This window comes from Sardina pilchardus, chromosome 4 (genome assembly GCF_963854185.1).
Source record: "Sardina pilchardus chromosome 4, fSarPil1.1, whole genome shotgun sequence".
In the NCBI taxonomy this organism is placed as follows: Eukaryota; Metazoa; Chordata; class Actinopteri; order Clupeiformes; family Clupeidae; genus Sardina; species Sardina pilchardus.
In genome coordinates, this window is record NC_084997.1 from 6,334,554 (window position 1) to 6,361,445 (window position 26,892).

The window sequence follows — 26,892 nt, forward strand, 5'->3', positions numbered from 1 at the left end:
GAGAAAAAAAACACACACCGGCTTCCCCCAAATCTCCTCTTAATCAGATGAAATTTTGTGATAGAATAGAAAGGCCTGAAAAATGTTCCGCTACAGCACATGTAAAAGAAGCGCCGCGGCTTGCTTCTATTATGGATCAAATTAAAACGAGACGGGGGGAAATGGAAAACATTGTGCTGACTGCTGAAATGAAAAAAAAAAAAAGAAAAACGCCGACTTCAGCCGGAAAAAAAAAAAAAAAAGAAAACTGACAGTGGTTGATTAAAATAAAGGCCCCTTGAGGAGTCCAGCCTTCATTTGAATGCAGCAGTGCAGAAATGTAATTACTTAAGGAGAGACAGACCCCAGTGCTGTGGAAGGAGACATGGCTTTTAATAGAGGGCACCCCGTTGGTGCGTTCCCTTTTTAAGAGCAGCGGAGGTCCACCGCGGGCGTGCTCTGCCTGTCAGCTCACGGATGACCCCTGGGTCCCAGGTGGGCCGGGAGAGGACACACCCTTGGGGACGGTCTGGGGGCCCCGGAGGCGGTGCGGTGCGGAGCATCAGCTACCGTCGCCATGGTGAAGCGCCGTTGTCTGGAGGATGAGCGTGGCTGGCGGGTGGGAGGGCTGAGGAGGGGGGGTGGGGGTTGGTGGGGCAGGTTTGTAGCTAGAATACTGAAGGTGAGGCTAAAGGGGGGTAGGCCACCAGGGGCTCATAAGCACCTCATTACAATGTCAGGACCCCCTTTTCTCTATGCGCTGACCTCTCCTGGAGGAGCCCCCGTTACCCCCCCCCGCCTCGCCCCTGCTCTGCTCTGCTCTGCCCTCCTCCGCTGTGTTTACTCGCCGCACTGAGGATCATACCAGGGGAAGGGCTGTGCTGCTGCCACCATTGTACATCAGCCGCCACTTCCCACAGAAAGGCAATGGGAGATGCATTGAAAAACCAGCCTGGGCTGTGGCAGCTGAATTTCAATGTGTTCATGTGTGTGCGTCTGTATGTGTCCTTGAGTGAATAGTGAATGTGTGTGTGTGTGTGTGTGTGTGTGTGTGTGTGTGTGGAATAGAGCTCCATCCCCATGGCGCACTGCCTCTCTCCTCATTACAGAGGCATGCCAGCTTTGTTTTTCTTCACAAGCATGATGGCATGAGGCTGGGGGTGGTGTGTGTGTGTGTGTGTGTGTGTGCTTGCGGGAGAAAGAGAGCGAGCGCGCGAGAGGGAGAGAGAGTGTGTGGGGAGAGCAGGGGGTTGTTCTCTGATGAGGAAATGTGGCACAACACGCAGAGGCAGGGGACAACTCGCTGGCACCAGCCCAAAAACTGTTCACACGTCCCCCCCTCTCCAAAAAGAGTGGGGAGGGCACAGCTCCACTCCTTCTTCTCCCTCCCTCTCCAAGCCCGAGAGCAAATTTAAACATCAAATAAGACTTCGCTGTCCTACTTTCTACCATCAGCACTTCGTCAATGGGCAAAGGCACAGCAAAAACAGAGAAAGCAAACGCAGGAAACAAGGACGGCGCAAAGAGCACCTCCACTAAATAAGCGCTTTGAACACAAGCTGCTTTCAAAATCAATTCATAAATAATTCATCCGCAGAGTATCTGAAAACATATGTGTCGCTCACTTTGTCCTATAAATAAAACATAAATACACACACATCAGCCCATTTCATTTCCACATTCTGATACCAGTTCCCTCATTCATTGTGGGTGGAAAAAAAATAGAAATGGGAAATAGTGTCGGAGATTTCCGTGCCATAGAGACAGACTCCTTTTGAATACAGACTGTGAGTAAATGATTGCATCATGCAGATTGCACTGCGTGCCTAAGGGGGTATTGGGTGCATATCGCACCATAATAAAAGCATGATGCTTTTCCCATTCCATTCAGATTTAACCCATCCCCCCCTCATTATTATGTTTCTGATGAATAACATGATAAATCATCCAATATTACTAAATTGGATAAAATTGTAGATCTTTTTTTTTCATCAAACAGTTGGGGAACTGGTAACAAAGGATGCTCCCCCAATCTCCTTCCTAAATGGCTTTCAAACAGAGAGTTGATATTTCATCATCCAGCATAAAGACTGATTATGCTGCTACACGCCAGTAATGTAGATATAAAAACAGAAAAAATAAACAGCAGTGAGCCACAGTCACTAGAGATGAAGCCCAACAAAAGGATTTGAAATGGTCCCATACTGATAGAGCATCAATCCATCATCAGCCCCTATATGAGGTACTCTTATATAAATGTTCAGCTGGAGTTAAATGAGGCTAAAAGAGCAGCCCCCTCCTCCTCCTCCCTCTCACATGTATATAGGCCGTACTTAAATGCATATTTAAAAGCCCTTCCTGTGTGCAGGAACATCCATCATTGTTGTGTTGATGGAAATGCACAGGCAAGCACTGTCTTCCTTGAGTCTTAGCGAGACTGCAGCCCAAGAGGAGCCATCAGCGAGTACATTAGTGAGATGCATTAATGCCAACACTCTTAATCTGAGATGTACAGCGCCATATAAGTCCTCATTCTGTCCTGTTACACAACTCTGTCATCTGGCGGCTTTATGTAACACATTATGACACATTAAACTTTCACTTCAGCTGGAATTCAGGTTACCCACATTCCACTGTGAACGATGCTGTGTGTTACATAAACGTTGACTGATGTATTTCTTGTAGTCCCTGTGTGTAGTCCCTGTGTCTGTGTGTGTGTGTGTCTGTGTGTGTGTGTGTGTGTGTGTGTGTGTGTGTGTGTTTTGTACCTGCACATTTGACTCCCTGAGCGATGAGCCCCCACATGAAGTTGGCACAGTATTCACACCAGTGAGGTCCTCGGAACGTGTGGACCTGCAAGTAGTCAGAAGTCAGTCAGTCTCCAACACACACACAAATACATATTTGAATTCTTTATTTAACACAAACACACACAAAACACACACACACACACACACACACAAAAAAAAAACAAACATGCACACAACCATCAACACACTTACGCAGCGCCTCACTGCCACACAAAGACATACACACACTCACACATTCACAAAGAGTCTCCCCAAAAACACGCGCCCCAAGAGGAGGGGGGGAGGGGAGGGGGAGAGATTATCCGGCTGGTAAAGTTGCGAGGCGTCGATCGCAGTCGTGGTCAAATCTGCCCACGCGCCTAATCCACTCAACCAATTAAGGAGCAGCGCGGCAGCGAGGTGGCCGCCGCAAGCCAGCGAGACACACTCCACCAGGTAACAGCGCAGCCAATCAGCGAGCGCCACTGGCCCCGTTTGTCTGGGGACGAGACAGCAGCACTTCCCTGGATGGCAGGGGGGACCGGAGCGCTCCTGTGAGGGAGATCCAGGGCAGGGGGGCACTCCCAGCTAATCAGCCGTGAAGGCAGCAGGCACAAGGAGAGGAGCAGGTGAGGCAGTAGTACAGCCCTGCTCTAAAGAGCCTGGCAGGAGGAGTGGGGGACTCACTACCAGACCCCACAACAGCCTCCATGAGAACCGCTGGGCTACTCTGCACTGCAATGACAGAGCATCTGAATGCAGTTAGCTCTTATGGATATGGAGCTGTTTGTTCCTCTTGTGGCTTGATGGGGGCGGATTCTGGATAGACGGATTGAATGTATCTGTGTTTCATATTTCAGTAAAAATATAAGGCAACCACATCTATCCCTCCACATTAAAATGATCAACACACAAAGGCATGCATAATGAATCAGCAGCTCAATGGTGATATTGCCTCTTTCCCTCTGTGGTATGTGGAGTCTGTTGGGTCCTTGGTTGACTGTGGGCTAGTGTTTGTTGTTGCTGTTGCCGGTGATGGAGTGTGTGAGCCGGGCTGTGTGCTACGCTACGCTGTGCTGAGCTGTGTGAATGGGGAGCAAGAGAGTGGTGTCTGGGAGTCCATTACTAACACACACACACACACACACACACACACACACACAGGGGGCTCTGGAGGAGTCAGCACTTCCATCAGGCCACAGAGGTACCTCCACTTCCCCTTCTTCATTAACCAGCCCTGAGCTAGCCAGGGAGTGAGTGAGTGGGGCTGCTGACTGAGGCAGACACACACACACACACACACACACACACACACACACACACACACACACACACACACACACACACACACACACACACACAGGCTACCCCCCCTAAACGGTTGCCCCTACTACAGCCTAATCTCCCCCATCTGCCGTCCCACACAGTCCGCGGCAGCGCACACACAGCCCAACAGATTTGTTTTTTGAAAAAGGCTCTCTGAACAGACCCACAACAGTCCTTGTTTGAGGGGTCCGCTTCCTTTCAGTCCACAACACCCCCCAGACTCACTCAACCCCCCCCCTCCCTCCCCTTCTCCTGGTCTCCTAGGGAGAGAGCTTCCCCTCTAGCCCAGTGCAACCATAGAAACCCCACCAAACTCTCCTGCTCAGCTAGCCTGCACACACAAACCCTTCTCACGGCCATGCATGATTACAACAGACACACAGCTAACGGTCAGTTGATAACATGAAGAGGATGAAAGTGTTGTTGTCTCCTTACCTTGAAGTTGTGCACTTTCTCGTACTTGGGCGCGCGGTCCGTCTCCTTGAGCGTGGCGCGGCGCACCAGCGAGGTGAGCTGTGAATAGGCAAAGAGTTTGAGAGGTTGCCAGATGGTGGCGGGAGGCTTCTGCGGTCCCATCCGCATGCCCAGCGCGGCCGCCAGAATGTCCTGCTGGTTACTCTCCTGCTTGGACTTGCTCTGGACCAGGGACTTCTCCCCCTTGCGTACCGAGTAGGACTCTCTGGACGGCATTTTGACACTAGGCGCTAGTCTACACTACTGAGGCCTGAGAGAGAGTAGGAGCTTTGTCAAATGAGAGAGAGCGCGCGCGCGAGAGAGAGAGAAAATTCCTCTATTCTATTGAGTTATCCTGTAAGACGACATATTTCTTGCATTTTCCTGGTTTTGGAGCACGACCGAGCCACGAAAGAAGAGACAAAAGAACCAGCGCTTAAAAGCAAAACAAGTCCAGCTGAAGGCGACTTCTGTTCTCTGAACTCTGCGCACCCAAAAAAAAATCCAAACACAGGAAGATGAGGGCAAAACAAACACCAGCAGCAGCAGAGCAAAAGAATGGCCGGCCAACTCTATCAAGTCCTGCGCTGTGTGTCCAGAGAAGAGCAGGAGCCTGCGCTGGTCATGGGTGCCTCAGCGGCCCGCTCTGTGGGCATCTATATGCAGATGAGAGGAGTGCTCGTGGTAATCCTGTCCTCCCTGCACAGACCTGATAGTCTCCCTGGAAGCTCAGCAGCACACTGCCAGTGGATGCTGCTGCCGCCGAGAGGGAGAGAGATGGGGGGAGGAGGGAGAGGAGGAGGGAGGGAGGGAGGGAGGCAGGAAGAGAGTGGGGGGAGGGCCTTAACGCTAGTCGTGCAGGCTTAGGCAGGTCACGACAGCCAATCAGGGAGCTGCTGGCAGGGCTGGATGGCGGCCCGCTCCCCCCCCCTGTGTTGTCCGCTGGGAGAGAGCGGAGGAGGAGGCGGCAGGCAGGCAGGCAGGCTTGGAAGGACTGGAGTGGGAGCGTGGGACGATAATGAGCAATGAATGAGTCATGCATCATCCCCTGTGCTGGGCTCAGTTCAGATAAGTTCAGCTCAGCTCTGGTGCTGCTCGGCGTGGCCAGATCATGCCACCTCCACAGCCCACCAGCACCAGCACCTCCACAAACCAGCCTTTTGTAAGGAGCCGAGCAGAGGGGGGGGGGTCTTGTGTCTCTATTTGTGGTCAGTTTGCTTGGACTGAAACCAATATGTCCTGCACTACACAAAGCTTGCCATACAGAGACATGGTAATTATCGGGGAGATTCACTGAGCAGGACAAAAAAAAATTCCAAAAGAAATCACATTTCACAAACAAAGGCAACAGTAATTTGGTCTCATTAAGGGATGCGAGAATTTAACACCCAGATGTTCAAATGTGCTGCAATTAAAACCCAAAAATGTAAAGGAGATTTTAACAGTCTGCTTTCCAAAGGACAGAAAGATGAAAGAAACATGTTAATGAGCAGATACCAGAAAACTGTCTTCGCTTCCAAAGAGAAAAACAGCCCTCATTCCATGTGTGTTATGGAGGACAAAAATAAACCCCATTTCATGTGAAAGAGTAGCAGCGCGGGGACGGGGACGGGGACTATCTTTGTCTCCATCGGAACAGACTGCCGCTGGCGCTGAGATGTGGCTCTGCTCTAATCCGAGAGTGGGATTCTCTCAGATGGCGCTCAGAAAAAAGCTCATCACACGCCAATTATGCACCTCGCAGGCAGCCTGCCGCAGTAAACAATCCCAGTCTGGTCAGAGACAGCCATCAGAGAGAGCAGCCTACACACAACGCACAGGAACAAACATCCCTCCTGCCACACGCCTCAGACACAGCCAAGCTCTGCTGGCACAGTACAGACCCTCACAACTTTGTGCAGACAGACAAACAGACAAACAAACAGACAGATAGACAGACAGACAGATAGATAGATAGACAGACAGGGCGTATAGACAGGCAGGCGTATAGACAGACAGGTGAAAAGGGGCTTGATGCGACGGCCCACTGGGCGACTCTACTTGGTGATCAATAATAGGGAGCTTTCATTGGCTGATCTGCTCGTCCAGACGCCGGCGCACATGAAAGGGCCGCGGCTATAATGGGGCTGCTCTCCCACCGGCGCTGGGATCGATGCGGAGTGCCACGGCCGCTCCAGAGCTGGCAGGCGGCCGCGGCGCGAGCGGAGGCTCCAGGTGGACATGAAAGAGCCGGCGCTGCGGCCTCCAGTCGCACCCGTCTCCAGAACCCACTTCAGCCCCGCCGCCACACCCCGAGCCTGGCTACCTGCGAGTCGGACGGGCCCGCGGTCTGCTCCCCCCTCACCTGCTGTTCACACAGCCCATTACTGCGCCTCTTCTCTGGGGCCGGGGAGCTTTGCCGGGGCTTTCCACAGTAATTGTGTTGCCTGCTGGTTGGAGCGCCACTACTGTCTTGACTCCCAGGATGTGGCAGGCTTTGAACGCGCCCCATCACCCAGCCGCCTGCCCCCCCCCCACCTCTAATTGACACTGATGGATTTTGCTCGTTTTTCAGACGCGCTCCCCTGAGCGGAGGCTCGTAAAGCGCAGACACACACACACACAGAAATGGATCCTAAGTGCTGTTAACAAACACCGCCACTTCCTTTCTCTCCAGAAGACAAAACAAAAAATGAGCCAACCATCTGGGCATGCAAAGCCCAATTCTGCACCGATCCAGCTGCTGCTCTATGAGGAGCACCAAGCCTTTGAAACGGCGAGGGGGCCTGGGACTCCGCTAACTGAATAAGCCAAGCCGATCATTTGTTTATCTATTGTTCTGGAAAAAAACAGCTCCTTTCCAAAGTGATTTGACCCCCACACCCTCTCCCCTCCTCCCTACATTCAATTACCTCAGAGAGTCTCTCACACTATCATTTGTTTCAGTCTGTCATACTTGACAAATAACAATGTATTTCACTCTGGCATCCTTGCAACAGTCAGGCAAGCCTGAAGGACAAAGTCAGTAGCTGTGAACGCTGAAGGCAGACCAGTGAAAATGCTCATTACCAGAGGAGTTTGTTACACAACGCGTTTGCGCACACAGCCCCTTGCTGCATCAGTGCGTCGTAGGAGGGCGAGTTGCCTAGCAATATTCAAAGCACTTGCGTCGGGGAGCGGAGAGACGGCATCGGAGAGCTGAGGTCACTCTCCCCTCAGTGGGAGGAAATAGGTGGCCTTATATAAGCAAATGGTAAACGCACCGACGGCGCTGGCGTGTTACATCACCAGGTGGAAGTGCCATCGAGCTAGCCCGCGCTCCTGCGCTCCCACTTGGAGAGAGAGCGCGAGCGAGCGGGCGAGCAAGCGAGGACAATTTAATTGGAGGGCACAGTTGACATGGCTGATGGGAGAACTTGTCTCGCCAAGAGAAAAAAAGAGAGAGAGAAAGAGAGAGAGAGAGGAAGAGAGAGAGTGAGAGAGACAGAGAGAGGCGGACGGCTTTCTGATGAGTGAAGTGGGAGCAAGTTGTTCTCTGCGAACAAGCTGGCAAAGAAATAAATAATATCTTGTCGTCGTTGTGTCATTCAAACAGCTCAGTGCCAGCAGAGAAAGTTTGCCACTGAAAACTACTCTGGACTCTGCAGAGAACAGAGAGCGAGGCCCACGGGTTATGTAATGTAACGTTATGTAAGCAGCATCAAAAATGATGCATAATCGTGGCATCATAAATCTGACGCGCGGAGAACCGCAGGCAGCTGATGGATTCTAAATTCAACCGTTCTGACGTTAGTGGAATGATCCTAGGCACTGGAGCGGGGAGCGAGTTCTATTTTTTTCATATCCGTTTTTCCCCCTTTTCGATTTTCCATCCCCATCCGCCCCCCTGACCTCTGTCCCTCCCTTATCTCTCTCCCTGTCTCCCTCCCTCCATCTCTCTCTCTCTCTCTCTCTCCGTCACTCCCTTATCGTGTTTCCATCCGTGCCTCTCTCTGGGGTGCAGTCGGCCTGGTGCGGCTCCATCCTCCTCGTGCCCTGTGAGGGAGCCGTCTCAGCCCACTCCCTCCACCACGGGAGAAGCCACTGCTGCTGCTGCACCCCCTCTGGGAAGGAACGAGTCAGTCAGCCTCCTCTCTCCATACTCGGCCAGGGCCCTCGAGGTGCACATTACACATTACAAGCAGCCCAACACAAGACTGAGGAGAGGTGGAGGAAGAATGGGCCGTTGTTCATTGCAGTGTGTTTTCCCATCCAAACCCACCAGCACCAGAGAAAAGGCTAAGGGGAGGGGGGGTAGAGGGGGGGTAGAGGGGTGTCCATTCCTGAAAACAATCACACACTTATCCTCAATTCTGCCCTCCATCCTTATTCTGATGGAACTCATCATTTAAATGCAAAACCACACTGCAAAGGTAATTCATTCTGGTTAGTGTGGAAACCGCAGCGGCAGCAGCACGGTGCGCCATTCACACCTGACTGCTAAGAATAACATCAGCACATAAAGCACAGAGGGACACTTACTAAAGCAAAACATAAATGCCATTTGGATCCTGCTCCCAGCCCTTCCCATTGCACTTTAGTCCCAAAGCTCCGATCTACACTTCGTATGGTGAAACGGCCTCTGCACTCCTTGCTTGCTTTGCAGAAACCGCTGAAAAACAAATTACACAGTTTTCTCCCCCTTTTCCTGAGACAAATAGATTACCCAGCTGTGGCTGTTGCCATGACAGTGATGTATGGAGTGCGGCTATCACGCCCTGCCATCCTCACAGCAAGGTCACAGCAGAGAACACACCACTGATGAAGCCAACCGCCATTAGCCAAAACGCTCACAGTCGTATAAACAAACACAACGGAAGAAAATAAATAACGGTTATAAAATTAAGCCATGAGAGGAAATAAATCCCCAAACGTTCATACATGATTTACTGCATCCCAGGGAGGGTCCTCTGTAGGGAAGTTGGGGGCTGATGTATCTGCTCTGAGAATATGACATGTCAATGATGCACTAGTACTGTAGCTTTGCTACATTTGTGTGTTATCTTGACAGCCTGGGCTGTGTAGAAAACCACACGCTGCACACACTGTCCTCGTCACCACACTCTGAGACTCCCCTGAACACATCTCCCGTCTCGTCCAAAGGGGAACGCTGAAAAGTTGAGAGTGAACTTCACTTCTCGCAATCTGCAGTGGAGAGTTGAAAGCACACGATGTTCTGCGCCGCCCGTCTCGTGGAGCAGAACATGTGGCAGTACAGGGAGGACAGCCTTTGGCTCGGTGACAGCTGCAAAGAGCTGAGCAGGCACGAGCGCCGGAGCGCTACTGCGCCGGAGCGAGGAGTGAGGAGAGGAGCGCTGCGCTTTCACACAGTGTCCCCTGCTCCTGCTGCTGCTCCTTCTCCTGCACCTGCGCCTCCTCCAGCTCTCCTGTGGTCTGCGGCGCCGGATCGATCGTGATTACGCAACAGTGCTGCAGAACACCACTCCCACGCACCACCGCGGAGAGAGAGGACACGCGCGCTCGCTCACGCACACTCGCTCGCCCGCCCGCCCGCCCGCCCGCTTCGTCACTCCTGCCCACTGCAGGGCACGGCCAGCGAGCCTCGCCAGAACATCTCAGGGTGGATGCCTCACGCCACATGGCACGCTGGCACATAAGAGGTCAGAAAAACAGCAGACTGGCATTTGACCACTTCAGCATGTTCCTCTAGTCGGGGACAGGGGGGGGGGGGGGTCTGGGGGAATACTCTGGAGACCGTCCTCAAAACGGCCTCGACGAGAGACGCTGACTCTTCTCATTGACATTCAGAGGCGGTCAGAAGGTCTAGTTACCATCAGGCTGGAACCTTGTGAAATTTGTGTGATATTTATTTAGGTCAGCGTGGGGGTTGAACTCATTGGCATGGCAGCGAGAAGGAAAAGCCACTTGACTGCTAGAGCGAGAAAAGAAGGAATGGCAGAGAAGAGAGAGAGTGTGGGGGAGAGAGAGAGAGAGAGATGGAGAGAGAGAGAAAGAGGGGTGACTGAACTGATTTGCTAGGGATTCCCATTCCTTTAGGGGTTCTGGCAAGCCCACTGCCATGGTGACAGCAGGTTCATTTCTGCGGGCTTGATACAGCACTGCCCTTGCGTGACCGAGGCCAGTTCAACACCACAGAGCACTGAATTAAGAAGGACACCATTTGAACTAGAAACCTCCACCACCTACATTCCAGATGTCAGGACACTATTGTAATCACATGTATGAGCTTAAGGAAGTGAAGGGACAAAAAGGATTGCTTGAAACAAATAGTCTAATCTACAATTTTCTTTTAGAGAAAACTTGATTTTGAGAGAAACCTATGGAGGACTCTGTATGTGTATGTGTATGTGTGTGTGTGTGTGTGTGTGTGTGTGTGTGTGTGTGTGTGTGTGGATGTGGATATTTGTATGGGTGCAACATCTGTTCTGGGGCACAGGGTTCCCATGGGAACAATGCAGTGTTCGTGTACTTCCTGTTCACGGCGGCGTTTATCGTGTTTACAGAGATGACTGCCAGACCCTCAAGAGGAACGGCTGCGCCGCCATCCTGTTAGCTACCTGAAAAAAAGCCTGAATTACTCACCGCCGACGAGTGGCTCCAGTCAAACGTCATCAAGTTCGTAAGCAGAGGGGTCTGGGGCACGTCTATTTTTACAACACCCACACGGAACGTTTCGCGTCAAAGCCGATTTGTCAGAGGATACTCCGGGAAAGGAAAAGGGAAAGCGGGGAAAACCCAATCAGCGGGGACACAACGGGGGGCTTGATGGCACCACGGACGGAGCCAAGCCGCCACCGTTTGAGACGAGATAAGTAGGCATTAGACAGGAGCTCACAGACGACAGCCCCACAACACTTTGATTCCCAGTAAGACCATAAGGGTCAGTAATGTGGCATGACGGCGGGACACAAAAGAGCCTTGTGTTGGGAGAGGAACATAGTGTATGGAGGAGACGGAACGCCAGCTATATATACATAAAGAACACCACTGAGGGCCATTCTGAGGACGGGCTTCACCGAGGGAACTAGAACATGAGATTTAATGTGCTGGCATGTCAGCTGTAATGTGTCCATGTGCTCTCTCCTCCCTGTCCTGTGGAGCCAACTCTAAGCAGCAGGTAAAATCATGCTGAGTTGCACTTGCTCACAGACATTTACACACACACACACACACACACACACACACACACACACACACACACACACACACACACACAGGTTACTGGTGTTCGCCTGCTCTCTGGCCTGGAGGAATGTTCCGGAGACTGCAGGCTCGTGGTGCTGCTGAGGAGGAGGGCTACATCTGTCTGCAGAAGCAGTGCAAATGTCAGCCTGGCTCTCACTCCGTCTAATTAGCCCTCAGGCTCTCAGCACACCAGCTGCGACAGAACAACTGGACAGAGCGTGTGAGAGAGGGGGAAAACATCTGCAACAAAGAAATGGGGACACTCTGTGTGGTCAAGCGGTGTCTCTAGATTCAAATGTCACTAAATCCTTTTCTGAGACACACGGACAATGACAATGGTTTGAATGGTTAGAGGCGAACATATACCAAATGATTTTGAGAGCATCTCAAATTCTAAAATGGCTCTACATCCAACTAGGGCTCTATATATATCTATATAGGGCAAGGGTAAATACTCTGCATTTCTTTGGCAAAAAGCTCAGGGTTTTTATTTTATGTGGCTTTCTTTGGACTGGGTCTATTCAGAGGGCCCCCTCAGCATCCTTGGCAGCTACAACTACAGCAGGCTTACACAACACAGTGTGACCAGGGGGTGTATGTGTGTGTGTGGGGGGGGGGTGGGGGTAGGGTAGTCACTGCAGTGGCTCATTCTCCTCATGTGTGTGTGTGTGTGTGTCTTCATATGCGCCAATATATAGAACAATGTAATGGGTCACATCCAAGGACACTGCAGTCCGGCAAAAAGGTCAAATGTTTTTAGAGCCGTTTGTCTGTAAGCAGAGCAACATAAGAACTACTGGAGCACTGGCACATTTTGTTATGACATGGTGAAAAGGTTTAGCATGGGATAAGGAAGAAAGTGTAACATTTTGGGGCAGATCTAAATCATGGGGGCGCTCTGCAAATGTACTCTCAGTTTCGCTAATGTTTTGGGTAACTGAGTTGTGTAAATTTACTCATACGTGCTTGCTTTTGGAGGACCTCCCCTCACTCAACCATTAGCTCCAAATAGATCAGAGGCTGTCAGTTGAACATTGTGACGACCGTTACCCAAACACAATTTGCCTACTGTGCTTGCATTCGCCACTGAGCACTCATCCATGATAGAGCAGAGCGGCGTTAGGAGCCAACCACCACCTCATGGTGGAAATCAGGCCCCATTCTCATGGCTCGCCCCCGCGCAGCCCTCAATGAACAATACCAGGAGAGGGCCTCCACACACACACACACACACACACACACACACACACACACACACACACACACACACACACACACACACACACACACACACACACACACACACACACACACACACACACACACACACACACACACACACACACACACACACACACACACACACACAGCGCTGCGGCGGTCTTGTGATTCGCCTCAGAGCATCTCTACAGCACAAGATAATCAACAGTCAATGATGGCAAGCCACTGTTTAGGCGCCGCCGTTCACTCCACAATAGACATTCACTGCCAATGCCGTGTAATCTGATAAGGGACTATGTGACAGAAATCCAAGAATGCCAGCGCAATCTAAGCTGAATAGCCCAGCTCGCCGGGGAGTGGAATCTTCAAATCTTACATCATTTTTATATAAGAGGACACAGGGTTCACCCAGACTGCTGTCTGCTGTCAGACGCTGTGCGAGTAGCAGCAGGGGGAGGAGGCCACAAGCCAGCAGAAGGACCCAGAGTCAGTAGTTTCCCAAATTGACGTGCTGCGATTTTAGTCTTTTTACGACTTAAGCTAACGCAGATGTGAAACAAAAGCCGAGTTTAAAAGGCCCTTCCGCACCGCACGCCCACCTTAAGTGCATACGCTGAGGTTTGGGCTTCTACAGGATGCCTACCAAAGCAGGATTATACGGAAGCCCCTTTATGATCCTCCCCCCACCAACACAATTCAGTGAAGTCAAGGAATATTCTGGCTCGGATTCTTGATGAGCACAGAGCTGAGGTGTGCGGGTGCAGAACTAAACACTGCACACATGTAACTAATCCAATATGGGCTATTACAGGGATCTACTGCTGCTCGCCCCTCCACAGGGACAGGGACTCTTACTGTGGAAATGCTCTACCGTATACAGCCATTTCTTTTTGCTCATTCTTGCAGATAAACACTTCTTAGCAGTAAAGCGTAGACAGTTTCTTTTTACATGGGCCCTTAGTGGTTATAGACTCTGAGAGTGTTCCTAGAGTTGAAGTGTCTGCCCAGTGCATTTACGCTGATGAGCATTTGGAGGGTGCTGCCACAGAGGAGGGACTCTTATTGTGGAAGTGCACTACTGTATGATATTTGTAATATCTGCAAGACAAACACTTTCAGAAGTAATTCAAGGACAGAGTTAGATTTTAGAGCCGTCCTTAGTCGTTATGGACTCTAGACGGAGAGTGTTCCTAGAGTGCCTTTACGCTGATGAGCCTCTGGAGGTTGCCGCCGGTCAGTGGAAAATGAATGGGAGGCTGAGGGCTCCTTCCTGCCCGCAGTGGAGGAGGGTAGGTGCTGATGCCTGGGCTCTGGGCCTCTAATGGCTCCTGCGGAGGGACTCGGGCTCTCAGCAGCCGCAGACCACAGCTCCTCCAGTGCACTCTCAGAGCTCTCAGAGCCCCACAGCCAGAGCCAGAGCCAGAGCCAGAGCCAGAGCCAGAGCCAGAGCCAGAGCCAGAGCCAGAGCCAGAGCCAGAGCCAGAGCCAGAGCCAGAGCCAGAGCCAGAGCCAGAGCCAGAGCCAGAGCCAGAGGCAGAGGCAGACGCAGGCCAAATCAAAGCCTTGTGCCTGTGTTATTTCTGCTGAAACTTATCCTGCGCAGAGAAACTGCACATTGCCCGACCACAACAATGGGCCAGCAGCTCGCTGTGTGGAACCGGAAGATAAATAGATTGGAAGCAGAAAAAACTAAAGGAGTTTAAAAAATGGAGAACCAAAAAAAAAAAAAAAAAAAGCTTGTTTGATGTGCGCCTGTATGGATTTGCCAGGAAACTGTGGTGAGCTGTAATGTCATGTGGTGCTTCAAAAACCCGGACTGCCTGACCCCCCCAACCCCTCCCCCCACTCCCACAACTGCTCTCCTGGCCTGCTCTCTGCAATAACAATGAAGCAATATTTCTCCAGACGGAGAGAAAGCCCTCTTCCAAGCAGGCCAGGCCTCGAGGAGACGGAGACTTCCTGACGTTCCTGTGACTTTCAATTACGGGAGATTACGGATATTATTGCCGCTGCAACAGGAACGCTGGCCCTTTCCTGGCCGCGGCCGGGTGTGTGGCTGGCCGAGGGGACCGGCAGAGATAGAAAAGTAATTTAGCCAGTGCGGCTGTGTGCTCAAAGTCAACACAGCTTCCTTAACCCTCTAAAATGAACTCCACTCTATCACACGAGGCAGCACAGGGCAGTGGACCAGTCCAGCACGCGTTCATTGTCCACCATATCGCACCGGATGCTGAACTGAAAAAAACAAAAAAACGACACCAGCATCAAAGACAAAGCACAGCTCGCCAGGCACGGGAACAAAAAAACAGGAAGAATAAACAAGCGCTGTGGCTCGTGCATGCATGATGCATGGTGGGACTTGGCCTTTGTGTTCGTGCCGCGTACGAACCCTTCGGGTCACAGCTGTTTCTTCCATACATGTCAGATTGTCGGATAACCAGGTTATTCAGTATGCATCTCCCCTGGCTGTGTGCATGCGTCTCCACTCTCTCTCAAAGCAGACTCATTTACATCATAACAGATTCATTGTGTACAGAATACTGAGCTGAGATTTCCATAGTCCATCACTTCAAATGATGTGGAAATAAAATACAGATTATCAGCCGCTAAGCGTGATTAGCAAATATTTAAAAGCACTGATGGCCGCACTTCATTAGCATGATTAATTGGACTGATTGATTCGTTGTCATACATGAACGCGTATGCCAACTGATTTGGGCTGTTAATCACCACTGATGACCCATCAGGGAAGAGGTTTCTATATTACTGATTAGGTCGCGTTGGGAGGAGAAATCGGAATATTGAGGGATCCACTATGGGTCTCCTCCTGACGTGTATTAGTCAATGGCGAGATGAGCATCGACTGTGTGCAGGATGGGGAGGGTGACTGGAAATCAGCAGTAGTGAACAGTATCAGACATGAAGAATGAATCCAATTTTTCACATTTTGTTGGAGGGGTTACCAAAAAAAAAGAAGGGGCAGTACTTTAACTTGAAAAGCATGTTGCACAATGAAAATGGAATGACGGATCTGGGCTCTAACCACCATGAATGTGCAGTTTACAGCAGAAAACAAATATTGAAACATGCAGATTTTCTGTAGTTCCCACCACAAACCCTTGAGTGTTTGAAGTGGTCATGTGGGTATGAGGGCCCAGCACTGCCCGGCCCCTTTCAGTGTACTTTTAGACGAAAAGCCGAATGACCACAAGCACTGGCCTTAGCAAACATGTACTGAGAGACACAAATGTCTTTTGATTAGGCGAGCTTCTCAGTCATACTGGGTGGAACATTCGGTCCGCATGACGTGATTTGAAAACAAAAGGTTCTCTCAGGAAACCAGGTTATCAAGACAAACAATCAGCCAGAGGCAAAAACATGTCCACATCAAAGGTCTCCGCAGTCTCTCAAGGCGACATGGTCAAGCCAGACCAGAACAGTCGAGTCCTGTGAGACCCCATCAACACACTGGAGCCCTTGCACATCGGCAGCACTGGGCTTCTGAATAAGTGCTTTATACAGCTCAGCTCTTCATCAGCTTAATGATGACAGGAGTCGTTACACTGTAGTCATTCCCCTGTCCGTATGCAAGCCATGCTCTGTTTACAGCAGAAAAGATTACTGGTCAAAACAAATCTAACTTATCGGACTTGCCGCACAGTCACCACAATCCCCCGCATTGTGCAATGGATGGAAATCCCCTGTCCTGTTCTGTCCACATTCCTCAGGGACACTGTTGACAACAAACCCCCTTGAGGCTCTTAATGGGCAATCTTGGAAAAAAATGAAAACTGCTGCTGACTACTCAATCTCTCAGTTTCTATGTATTTCTCTCTCTCTTTATCGCTCTCTCTCTCTCTCTCTCTCTCTCCAACCTACTCTCGCAACATAAGATTCTCTCTCTCTCGGTCTGTCTGTCTCTCTCTCTATCTCTATCTCTGTCTCTGTCTCTCTCTCTGCCTGTCTCTCTCTCTCTCTCTCTCTCTCTCCAACAGTAACAGAGTGACACTCACCCTCTCCTCCAGACTGCCCTCGTCCCCCTGGGGCTCTCGTCCGTCGGGCACGTCCCGGAGCACGGGGCTGTGCTGCTGCGTGTGGCGCTTGGGCGCCGGCTCGCAGTTGAGCGTGGTGTAGCCCACGTGCTCGTAGATGGGGTTGATGGTCATCTTGGCGATGTACTCGGCCGCCTTGGTCTCGATGTAGAGCGTGATCAGGCCGTCCGTCACCAGGTCGTGGATGGACTCGAAGCGCTTCTCCCCGACAAAGTGCTTGCCGTCATAGTAGAGCCGGAAGTTCCTGGTCTGGTTACCGAAACTGCTGGCAAAAAGCACATGCACACTTGGACTTTAGATGGAGCGGGAGAGAACACCTGCAAAAACACGGAGTTTACGGAGAAATCCAGGCTGGCCGAGATGAGCGGAGAGTGGAGGCTTTGGGAAAGCCAGCTGGGCTATGGAGAGACTGTACCCTGAGAAGGGCGAGGCACATCTTCCCATGCACTCAAGCTGCCGGAGATGAGACGGCAACCGGGTGCAACATTACACTGGCCTCTCTTTTCTTTTTTTTTTTTGACAGGAGCCGGCTGTATCATCTTGCCCCTCAGTAGCACTTAATGGCCTGAAATAATAGAGCCCTTTTAGCACTGATCAATAATGAGAGAGCAGGAAACTGCAGGAGCTTTGGGGGTCCTTGATATACAGCTTCCAGAAAACATTTCCTGTACTTGTCTAACTACTGCAGGTATACTGTATCGCTCTTCAAACAAGTGAGTAAAGATTAGTTCACAGCATGAGATATCTCACATGGAGAGACTAACGGCAGCTCAGACACAAGGCCAAACTAATCAAATACCCATTAAAGGACTGCTGTCCCTACCTTCTCCTTCATTTCCCAATACAATCCATATCTGCTCAAATGTCTGCATTATGCAACAGAAATGTTCTTCAAGGCTGAAGCAGCTTCACCCTCAAATCAATGATGTCAACTGATCACAAGTGAATGCTGATAAGCAAGGAGCAGTATCTCTGTGGCCGTTTTTTGACCGACTTGAACCGGTTCCGTTCGCAATTCTTTGAACCCTGATGCTATCTAGTGAACCAGCCCGCATTTCCACCAGTTTGGACCAAGCCAAGGGTGCATCAACAATGGGTGTTGCATGCAAAGCAAAAGTTAGTGAGCTGCATGAATGGGCGAATAATACGAATAGTTGTCCTGTAAAAACGGCAGAAATGAGCAGTGTGAAATGCTAGTTAATGTCTGCAGTGTAGTGCTAGTTGACTAGTTTTCTTTAGATATGGCAACAGTGGATATGGACAGAAAACTCATGCTTTTAACCTTCTCCCTTCTGAACCAAAAAAATCAAAGGAAAAATCAACTATGTCCTGGTTCAATTACCACTTTCTGAACTGTTTTTTTGTTTGATCGAAATGCTTCGAATAATGCGAACAAGACCGGAACCGGTTCTCTGTCGGTGGAAAAAGGTAATGAGACTGGACATAGGCACCATTGGAGCCCAACAATGAGGCCTACAACAATGTCACACAGATACATTAGAGACCTCATGTCTTGATTCTAGAGAATGTTTGCCTGGAGGTCATCATAATCACACTGTGTGCAGATGGACATCTGATATGGTAGCTGGACTTTGGGTCAACACCAAAAGATGCGCAAGTCTAGCCTACATTTTTTGTCATGGGAAAGGGAAATATCAACCTGTGTTATACAAACAGGAAATTGTCTGTTGAAGATGAAGCCTTGCTCTTTTCCCTGTTTTTTCTCTTCCTCAGCTGGTTTCCTGTGTGAGTTATTCCAAGATCCCCAAGTGAGATGGGGGGGGGGGGGGGGGGGGGATTTTGAGCATGAAGAAATATATTACTTGTGGGATTGCCGAATCTCCCTGGGCCAACAGTGGGGTCTTTGTGTGCGTCTGGCTCTGGCTCTCCATGCTGCACAGGCAGGAGACAGGGGCAATTTCAGACGTCTGACAGCCACTCACTGACACTAATGCCATTAAAGGCCAACTGCCATTTGAACTCGGCCGTGTTGAATGTTTCATACATCCAATGTACAAGCACTTCCACGGCGACCTTTGGAATAAAACACATCACAAACATTGGCTTAGAGTGCAGAGAGCCATGTGTCAGTTTGTGAATGAGAAAAAGGAAGAAAGCAAACATGTACAGAGAGAGAGAGAGAGAGTGAGTAAGAGTAAAAGTAGTGAAGGTGTAAAGGAGGCGCTCCAGGGAGAGGCGCTACATCAGCAAGAGCAAGTGTAAGTGACTAAGGTCTGATCTGAAGCAGTGAGGTCAATCAAAAAAAGATCTGGACGCTCCTGATGCCAGGCTGGCCGGCCAGGTCTGGAGTCAGGAGAGAGGCCAGGGGAACACCTCCGCTCCCTCCCTCCCTCCCTCCCTCCGCAGTCCAGTCCAGTCCAGTCCAGGGCCTCTCGTTAGTTTAGGCCTCATCACAGCCATTTAGCCGTGGCCACAGAAGTGGCAGCTCTGGGTAAGCAGGCGTTTGCCTAATCCACTCTAATTCCCCCTCAGCAACGCTCCGGCTTATTTGACACAGAGACAGCGTCGGACCAAAAGCTACACCCCAGACAGCCTAAATTACATTACACAGTCATCTCCAACAACTCGAAATAAAGATTTCCAAAATGAAGATTTGATATGCTAATCCACTTAAATAACCACGTCTGCATGAATTAGATATACGCAGACTTTCTCTGAAATGGGTTCAAAGTGATGTTTATACACAATACCCACTAAGAAGAGTGAAGCACATGAATGGACTATTTCAGCGAAGGGGGATGTGCTAGTCACACTAACCGTAATGCTAAAGTGTAAGTTCCCGGCTGCCGCTGGCTCTCCCGGATCAGATAGCTGCCCTCAGCCACGCTCAGCAACTGGTCAGCCTCCTCCCTGGAAATCATCCCGTGGTACCTTTGGGAATAACAACAGGGATGTTGACTCAGAAGAATTACTGTTTGATTAGCAAACAACATGGATCGATACAGAGGAATACGGGGTCGGACAAAATGAGACATTGAAAATCCTCGGACAACACAGATGACACTCACTCTCGTCCATAATATTTGGGTCGATTCTCCACCTGGGGAAAGAGAAAATCAGAGTTTAATCAAAGCAGAGTTACCACAATTTTTGGCGATAAACATTCTATCACAAGAAATAGTCTCACTATGCCGAGTTGCACTTTCATGTTAGTGGAACTATGTTCACTTCTGGTATTCATTGGCTAATGCCGGTGGAATGGGGAGATCATCAATAGATCTTAAAGATCCAGTTTCATTGGGAGCTGCTGGGCCTCACACCATCGCTCACCAGCCTCAGCTGTGACCAATCAATGAGCCATGGCACTGGGTAACAGTATGGCCAAGGGACTGATGTTTCAGCTAGGGCCGTATAGTTTGAGCAGGAATGGGGAGCTGGATAGTAGTGGGGGAGGGGGCAGAGTAAATCAGACAAAAGGGCTGAAATTGAGGAGTGCTGCATATGCGTGATAAAATAACACAACAACAAAAAAAAAACAAATAAATAAAGAAGGCAACTCCGCCCCAGCGTTTAACCTTGAGATGGCAGAGTGAAGACGGCTGATAATCAGTAAGCTCTATGAATAGAGAAGAGGGTGTGTGTGTGTGTGTGGGGGGGGGGGGGGGGGGGGGGTGGTGTGTGAGCGTGTAGCGGGGCGGGTGGGGTAGGTGCTGCTGGTGATTGCTGGGGGGTTGGGGGGCGGATCAGATTAGAGCGGCGTCGGGTCATTTTCAGACGCATCGAGAGCTGCTCGCTTTGCATTCACATCAGCGCCTTACTCCCCATCCACCCCCAGCAGCCACCTCCCCCTTAATCCATAGCCTGCCAGGCCCTCCACTGTAATACATTAAATGAATATTGAGGGGCAGAGATGAAGCAGGCTGGGGGTGGTGGGGGTGGGGGTTGTGGTGGGCGGGGGGGGTTCTGGCTCTGCTACACGGTGCCCATGGGAACACTTGGCTCACAGGCAAGGGCAGCGTTTCCAATAAGATGACAAAAACTGATTGTGGGAGGGGGAGGCTGGGGGTGGTGGTGGTGGTTCAGTTTCATATGAAACGAGAGCGATTGTATGGTTTCAGGAACAATATATCCCCTCTGGAGTCAGCCAGTCAGTTGGAGAGGGTCTCCATATCATACCACGCTATGGTGAGGGGGAGAGACATGTTTAAAATGCAGAGAGAGGTACACTGTTGTTCTGAGAGACCTGGTGCAATCTCGCTCACACAAATGCAGTTCAGAGGAGCAATATGGCAGGCGACGAGATGACCGACGGGGTAATGAAACCAGCTAATGAGGGGAATCAAGAGAGCCGGGGAGCCAATAAATCAAACGCAAGTGTGCCTGCAATGATAGAGGAGCAATCTGTAACAATGGCCAGCGCAGGGAAAGCTAGGATGGGGGGGGTTACCACAACGCTCCTCATCAATTTGGGAGCGTTTATACACTCCTTTATTGTCCATTATCAACATTCATTTTTTTCTTGCCAGCAAATGATTATGAATGCCGTAGATCAGATTTTTTTTTCTGAAGGGAGCCCCAAAATGAGATCAGAATGCCCTGACTGCCTTCCGCCGGGCAGAAAAATGAGCTACTTGGAGCCACGTGCCACGCGCCACACTCCAGTGGAGACCGATATTGCTTTGCATTGACTGCTGCCGACCCTGACCTTGAATGCTCTTCAGTGAGCGATTAGAGCACAAATTGAAAAACAAGGGCACACAGGAGGAACGCCCAGTGAGTAAACTCTAAAGGCATCATAAACAACGCCAGCCATTGCCAACGGTTTACCAACAGCGCACTATATTACGCACTTTTTTATTTAGCTGTAGAGGTAACTGATGTGACTGCCGTGTAATACTTCAAAATAACAAGGCCATTTTCTGACACTATCACAATGTCAGCATCACACTACAAAATCATAACATAATAGGGGGCAAGCCACCACATCCACCTGACTTTAGCACCAGCTCTTGTAAATAAAGGGGCCTGCAATGGCCCCACCAGACCTCTGCCTCATGACTTGTATATACTGTAGTGAAACAAAGGATCCGCATGGAGTCTGGTCCGCTAGGTACTGTAGCTCCAGCTACTCTCCACTCCAAGCAGAGCTCTGAGCGAGTCATGCAGACATCCTCCACACTCAACTCACTCACAATCACCGCCGGAACACAGAAACTACCCAAAAAATGAGACACAAGTACAAAAACACGAAACCTGGAGAGCCCTCACTGGTTTAAAATAAACCCTGGAATGGAGCATCATTGATCGGACTCTGAATGGTTATTGAACCATGTGATGAGTCAGCTGGGTGAAGCCACTGGGGCTGGAGATTAATAATACACACAGAGCCACTCTGCATTACTGGGACTATGTGCCCTTTACAAAACATGCACTCTGTGAGATGGAGATGCTATTTAGAGTGCATCAACACACAGGTATAATTCATTTATAAATGTTGGCAGTGTTCTCTTCCTAGCCAGCTCATCTCCCCTGCGCTAAAAGCACCAGTCAAATGGCTCCTCCACGCTCTTTTCAGCTCACTCATGGGCCAGGCTACCTATACTGACACTCACGGGTACTCAACATTTAAGAGGAGTTCATAGTGGAGGACAGTTTTAGACCACAGCACTCATGTAGCGTGGTACAAAGGACAGGAGTTTAGCACACTACACCTGCCCTACCTGTGGTATCTCAAGACATGGGGATGGAACATTCTAGCAGTGCTCAACTTCAATGTGCACCGATGAGAACACACATGAACATCAAATGCTCCTCTTCCAAATCATGCCCCCACAGTGTACCACTGCAGCTGCCTGGCTACTCTAGCTGTTAACGGTTTTCCCAACGTTTTTTCTTTTCGCACCGACAATACTCAGTGAGCTCGAGAAACAGAAATCTAGGTGTATAATAATTCCTTTAACTACAGTAACCTATTGACTCAGTAGCATTTGGAAGGAAAAGCAGATTACCACAATAACCTCAGAAAAGCAGGCTTCCCCTGTGTTGAGCAAACAACTGTAATATGAGACTCCAAACACCCCCCCCTCCCCAACATTACATTTGATATACAAAAATAGCTCAGCCTCTGGAAATAAACAACCTGCTGGCCTATATTTATGCAGCAATCATCTAATTTACAGAAGCCCAAGCAACCAAACAAAGACTGTGCACAGCCTGGAGTGGCCCACTCTGCTTAATTAAGATCAGAGGACCCACGGATGGTGGACATCTGGCCTAATTAGGAGTAATCATGGATCCAACTGAGCCATCAGTCCAGAGACAAACGCTGAGGATGAGTGGGGAGCCTTCCTCTACCTCCCCTCTTCAAAGTGGACGGAAGACCAATGCAGGAAAAGATGCGCCAAAATAAACCTACCACCAGTCATGTTTCTGACCACAGACTCCCCAAGCAGCCATATTGGAGTGGGCAGAGCCACTGCACATGCCCAGTAGGGCTTGTGTCTGCCGGGGGGGAAGAGCGAGACTGTTGCAGGCTGAGTGGCAGTGTAGTGCCCTGGCTAATACCAATAAACAGATGCAGACCTCGGGTCACACTGCCACATGTCAGGCCCAGCCAGCCACTCTTGTCTGCACACACAGATTCACGCTCACACAGATCCTGGAAGAGGAACAGGCAGATCCCTGTGTACACTCAGCAAAATACATCTACAACCACAGGGCATTTTACCACTTGTCCTAGATAGATCCCGCAGATCACCTACAATTTGTGCACCAGGTGACTGGCACCCCAATCCAAACATGTCTAATCGCATGGGAGGGTTGTGGCCGGGGGCTACACAAAGAGGAGCATATTGTGCCTGAGTCGAGAGCCGGCTTAGGGGACACTGTTGGCATATTTGCATATATTTTGAATCACATGTAAATCAAACCCTTTGAACCCGGCTTTGCACAGATAATGCAGGGTTAAAGCTGGCACTGCACAAAAACAGCACCCCTGCTCAAGGGAATAGTGATTTTTTAGGGGGGCATGCACACCCTGCAGACACGAGGAAATAAAGAACCCCTCTTTGGAGAGGAACCAATCCCAGTGAATTCTTAATGCTCCAACTTGAAGAGAGGGAGGAGGTGGGCGCTACGTACTTCATGATACAGTTCACGTAAACGCTGGCGTTTGGCTCTTAATCCCGGCCTAATTAAGAGAGCGCCCAATCTGCTGAGACAGAGCGCTGAGGGCCCTCGCATAATACCTGTCGAATTAGCAGCGCACAGCAGCAGCACTTGCCCCATCAGCAATTCAGTCCGTCATTAAAATTCCACCCCTTTGTTTTGGAGCCTGCCAGAGACAAGTCTGTCTCTCTCTGCCTCTCTCTCTCTCTCTCTGAAGTGTGAGTACTATGTGTAGGTACATGCATATTATTGCTTATTTGTGACAATTCTGGAGGTATTTACAGTCTGCCACACACATATAAATTCACAAATCGGTCATGGTGGATAGAAAAACAATCTGCAGTCTTTCGCTAAATTCATTGTTCCCATTCACTGTTTTTACTGATTGTTCAGGAGATTGGACACAGCTAAACACCACTAATATGTTTTGCCCACAGCAAAACTAAAAGAGCAGGGGCTACTAACAATCTCTCTATCGGCCCCATAGAGACTGTCTGACTGGGACGCTGTGGGTATTCATCACCGAGACGTCCATCCTATTAAAATTCACAATATTAACACAAATGAATAATGGAAAAACCATTACTGCACGTCTTTTAATTAACCAAAGAGTAAGCCTGACTAATTCATGATGGGGAGAGGGGGGATGGTCAATGTAGATTGAAAAATGGTTAATCTTTGATTGGTTTTTTTTGCTGAAATGTTTACAGTCAAGCCGAAGCCCAGGCTGAAACATAGCAACACAACTGTAATCAGGACTATGCACTAATTGAGACAAAGGCAGTAATCCACTGCCATTCGATCCTAATGTGTGACCCAGTTACAGGAAACCCCCCTTCCACTAACCCACTCCTCTTCATCTGCAAAGTGCTCCGCTTAGCTGGGGAACAATATGGATTCTGGGCAGCACATTTATTGACTAGTTGCTTAGCCAAAAGAGCCCAATGCACTCCTCTGGAAACTAGAATCAATGCATCAAACAAACGCATAGAGAGAGAATAATAATACAAAAAACAACAGTGAGTTTCTCATCAAGTCTATCCTGACTCCATGCTTTGTTTTGTTGTTGTGGTTGTTGTTGAGGTGCTCACCTCACAGGTGCAGGTGACTCGGCGGGGATGCGGGGCCTCCTGCTGGAGCTGGTACACTAAGGCAGCACAGAGGACCAGACACATTAGTCATCTGGTCAAGCTTCGCATTGACCATAGAAGCAGACAGTATGAGAACAGGTCTACTTACGATAGGATTTCCATACTGGTGGTCTGTATTCATCATTATCTGAAGGAGAAAGGGAGAATTTAGGCATTAACAATTGTCATGGTCTGATTGCTGTAAGAGATTCAGGTATTGGAAATCAAAACTACCATACAATGGCAGAGGGTTTAGGTCTATCTGTTCCACAGTAAAATGCAATCAACCCTTACAATAAAGTTATGTAAGAAATGTATATTTTCTGTCCCAATAACATCCCAATCACTTTTAACTCATTTGTAATAACAACATATTTTTATTCACAGACCACAGCAGCCTCAGCAGAGAAATGGATGAAAACAGCAAGACTATTCTCCTGCTGAACCTACAGTATATTCCATTCTTTACATGCATGTGCCCTCTAGTGGACATCACAGAGCACACTAGCCACGCTTTCCCCTTCAACAAGAGCAGCAGGGCAAAAACATACTTATAATACAAGCAAAAATAACATGTTTCTGTTATCATTACTAATATAATAATAATAATAATAATAATAATAATAATGTTGTTGTTGTTGTGCATAGCCTAAGTAATATCAACAAACTGTTGTTCTTGCGAATAAGTGAGAGTAAATCAATTCAAAATAAAAGTGCCATCTGTTGTGCCGAAGATCTAATTTGATTAAATGCTTACGATACATTTAGGATGATCCTAAATTTTAGCTGACTGATGTGGCAGACTCAAACATTCAGTTCAGCTATGGGGGACACAACCCACACCATTCCTCCATACAGACACACACACAGACACACACACACACACACACACACCCACCTATGACTAATTATACATGATATAATACGCTCCCCTTTGAAAGGAACAAAAAGCTGTAGCCCCATTTAATATGGGAAAATATATCATTTAAAAATTAATAATATTCCATGGACTAACCCCTAACTTAGTTAACCACTATACTAACTCATGTCCAACCATTTTGATCAGGTCAGGTTTGAGCATTTTTTTTTTATCTCATGGGCTGACAACAGAGACTTGTGAAACTAGACACAGAACTATCATGACTAAGATATTTGAGACATGCCCAAGACTTTACAGGAATGTTCAAAATCTTCCAATTTCTGCTCCAGTTCAAATCAAGCTCTTGTTAAACCAAACTAGCTCACTATTATTATTATTCTATTCTATACCAATACCATTATTCTGAGGACTAGAAAACACCAACACCATCTTAATCGTACCAAAAATGAAGATGTTACAAAGTGAATAGAACAATGCAAACATTCTCAATGATATTGCCCAAAGAAAAGGAACAACCTGTCTCCCAGCATTCTTTTACAGATAAGGCTACCGTACACACACAACACTGCATCCTATTGTTTCACTTGAGTCACTGTCTCATTCACTAGGAGGAAGAATGTGTCTGGCTAAGGAGTGGACTGGCGTGCCCAAACTCCTGTCTATCCTGCAGTAGGCCCAGATTAATCTCTGGCTCTGGACTTTGTACTGCATAATAGAGTAATAAATGATGCAACTCTGGCCAACAGCCA

General features: G+C 49.1%; 1 protein-coding gene across 2 annotated transcripts in view; it reads right to left on the reverse strand.

Annotated features, from left to right (window-relative positions):
• chn1 (chimerin 1) overlaps positions 1-26,892 on the reverse strand; it is a 34,676-nt gene that overhangs the window by 5,701 nt on the left and 2,083 nt on the right. The window contains exons 2-8 of one of the 2 annotated variants that reach the window (XM_062533843.1): positions 25,373-25,411; positions 25,225-25,280; positions 20,035-20,066; positions 19,784-19,897; positions 16,967-17,267; positions 4,530-4,607; positions 2,748-2,832 (exon numbers count right to left, since the gene is read on the reverse strand). In XM_062533843.1, the coding sequence (XP_062389827.1) occupies positions 2,748-2,832; positions 4,530-4,607; positions 16,967-17,267; positions 19,784-19,897; positions 20,035-20,066; positions 25,225-25,280; positions 25,373-25,411 (705 nt within the window). Of the gene's footprint in view, positions 1-2,747; positions 2,833-4,529; positions 4,608-16,966; positions 17,271-19,783; positions 19,898-20,034; positions 20,067-25,224; positions 25,281-25,372; positions 25,412-26,892 lie in introns of both variants that reach the window. The other variant, XM_062533842.1, reaches the window with a different exon arrangement.